This window comes from Eurypyga helias, unplaced genomic scaffold (genome assembly GCF_000690775.1).
Source record: "Eurypyga helias isolate BGI_N326 unplaced genomic scaffold, ASM69077v1 scaffold19805, whole genome shotgun sequence".
NCBI lineage: Eukaryota > Metazoa > Chordata > Aves > Eurypygiformes > Eurypygidae > Eurypyga > Eurypyga helias.
This window is the reverse complement of record NW_010251149.1, coordinates 4,896-5,931: the sequence shown is the minus strand read 5'-3', so window position 1 is coordinate 5,931 and position 1,036 is coordinate 4,896. Positions and strand designations below refer to the sequence as shown.

The window sequence follows — 1,036 nt, the reverse complement described above, 5'->3', positions numbered from 1 at the left end:
AGCGACCGGGACGGGGTGCACTGTGCTGCACTGGCATCACCTGCACCTGATGTCCCATCCAGGGCTGGTGTGGCCCACGCCGCCCCAGCATCACCCAAACCCAAAGCCGATGTCCCGGCGGCGGGAGGGCGGCTGGCGAAACACCCCCCAACACGATGTCCCAGCAGGAGCTGGGATGCCTCAAGCTGTGCTGGCATCACCCGTTCCTGGAGCTGATGTTCCGTCGGGGGCTGGTGCAGCTCACACCACCCCAGCATCACCCAAACCCAGAGCCAACGTACCATTGGGAGCTGGGATGCCTCAAGATGTGCCGGCATCACCCGTGCCTGGAGCTGATGTCCCATCAGAGGCCAAGGTGCCCCACGCCGTACCAGCATCGCCCACACCCAGAGCGGAGACCCCGTCACCGTGTGCCAGGATGGCTTGCCACCAACCCAGTGACAAGGAGACGGGTGAGGAGGTGGCCCCCCCGGGTGGCGAGTGCAGCCCCCTGCAGTGCGTGGGCACGACGGAGAGTGGTGAGGGGGTGCAGACTGAGTTCTAGCCCCGGACTGCCCCCACCATGGACTGGCCCCAGTGCCACCAGGGGTTGGGGTAGGGGGAATAGGACCCGCTGCTCTGCCGGGGATGGAGAGGGAGGGATGGGAAACACCGAGACCTTATTGCCTAGCTGGGGGGTGTCCCCGCTGCTGCGTGGGGATGGCCACAGCCAAGTGGTCCTACTGGTTTGGACTGGGGGAGGCCCCAGCCTGGCACGGGGTACCCCCTGCACTCTGCTCTGTCCTTCTTCTGCCTTATTGTCTTCTTTTCTACTGAAGAGATGCTTTACCTGCCCCCATCCCAGCACAACTGCCTGGGGGGCAGCCCCACTGTGGGTGGGTGTGCAGGATGCTCCCAGCTGCGCTGGGGTCATCCCCTGCCCCAGCCCAGGGGTTTTCCTGGGAGCCTGCCCACCGCAGTCCCACCCAGCCGGCTCCAGGAGTGCCAGTGGGAGCAGGGGGCACAGGGGCGATGGGAAAACATGATGGTAGCCACG

At 65.6% G+C, this 1,036-nt stretch overlaps 1 protein-coding gene across 1 annotated transcript in view; it reads left to right on the top strand.

Moving 5' to 3' along the window:
• The window catches only part of LOC104509860 (niban-like protein 1), a 6,325-nt gene extending 5,781 nt beyond the window's left edge, over positions 1-544 (top strand). Inside the window, 1 exon segment of the mRNA XM_010151932.1 lies at positions 348-544. Coding sequence (XP_010150234.1) covers positions 348-544 — 197 coding nt within the window.
• Positions 545-1,036: the final 492 nt, after the last annotated feature.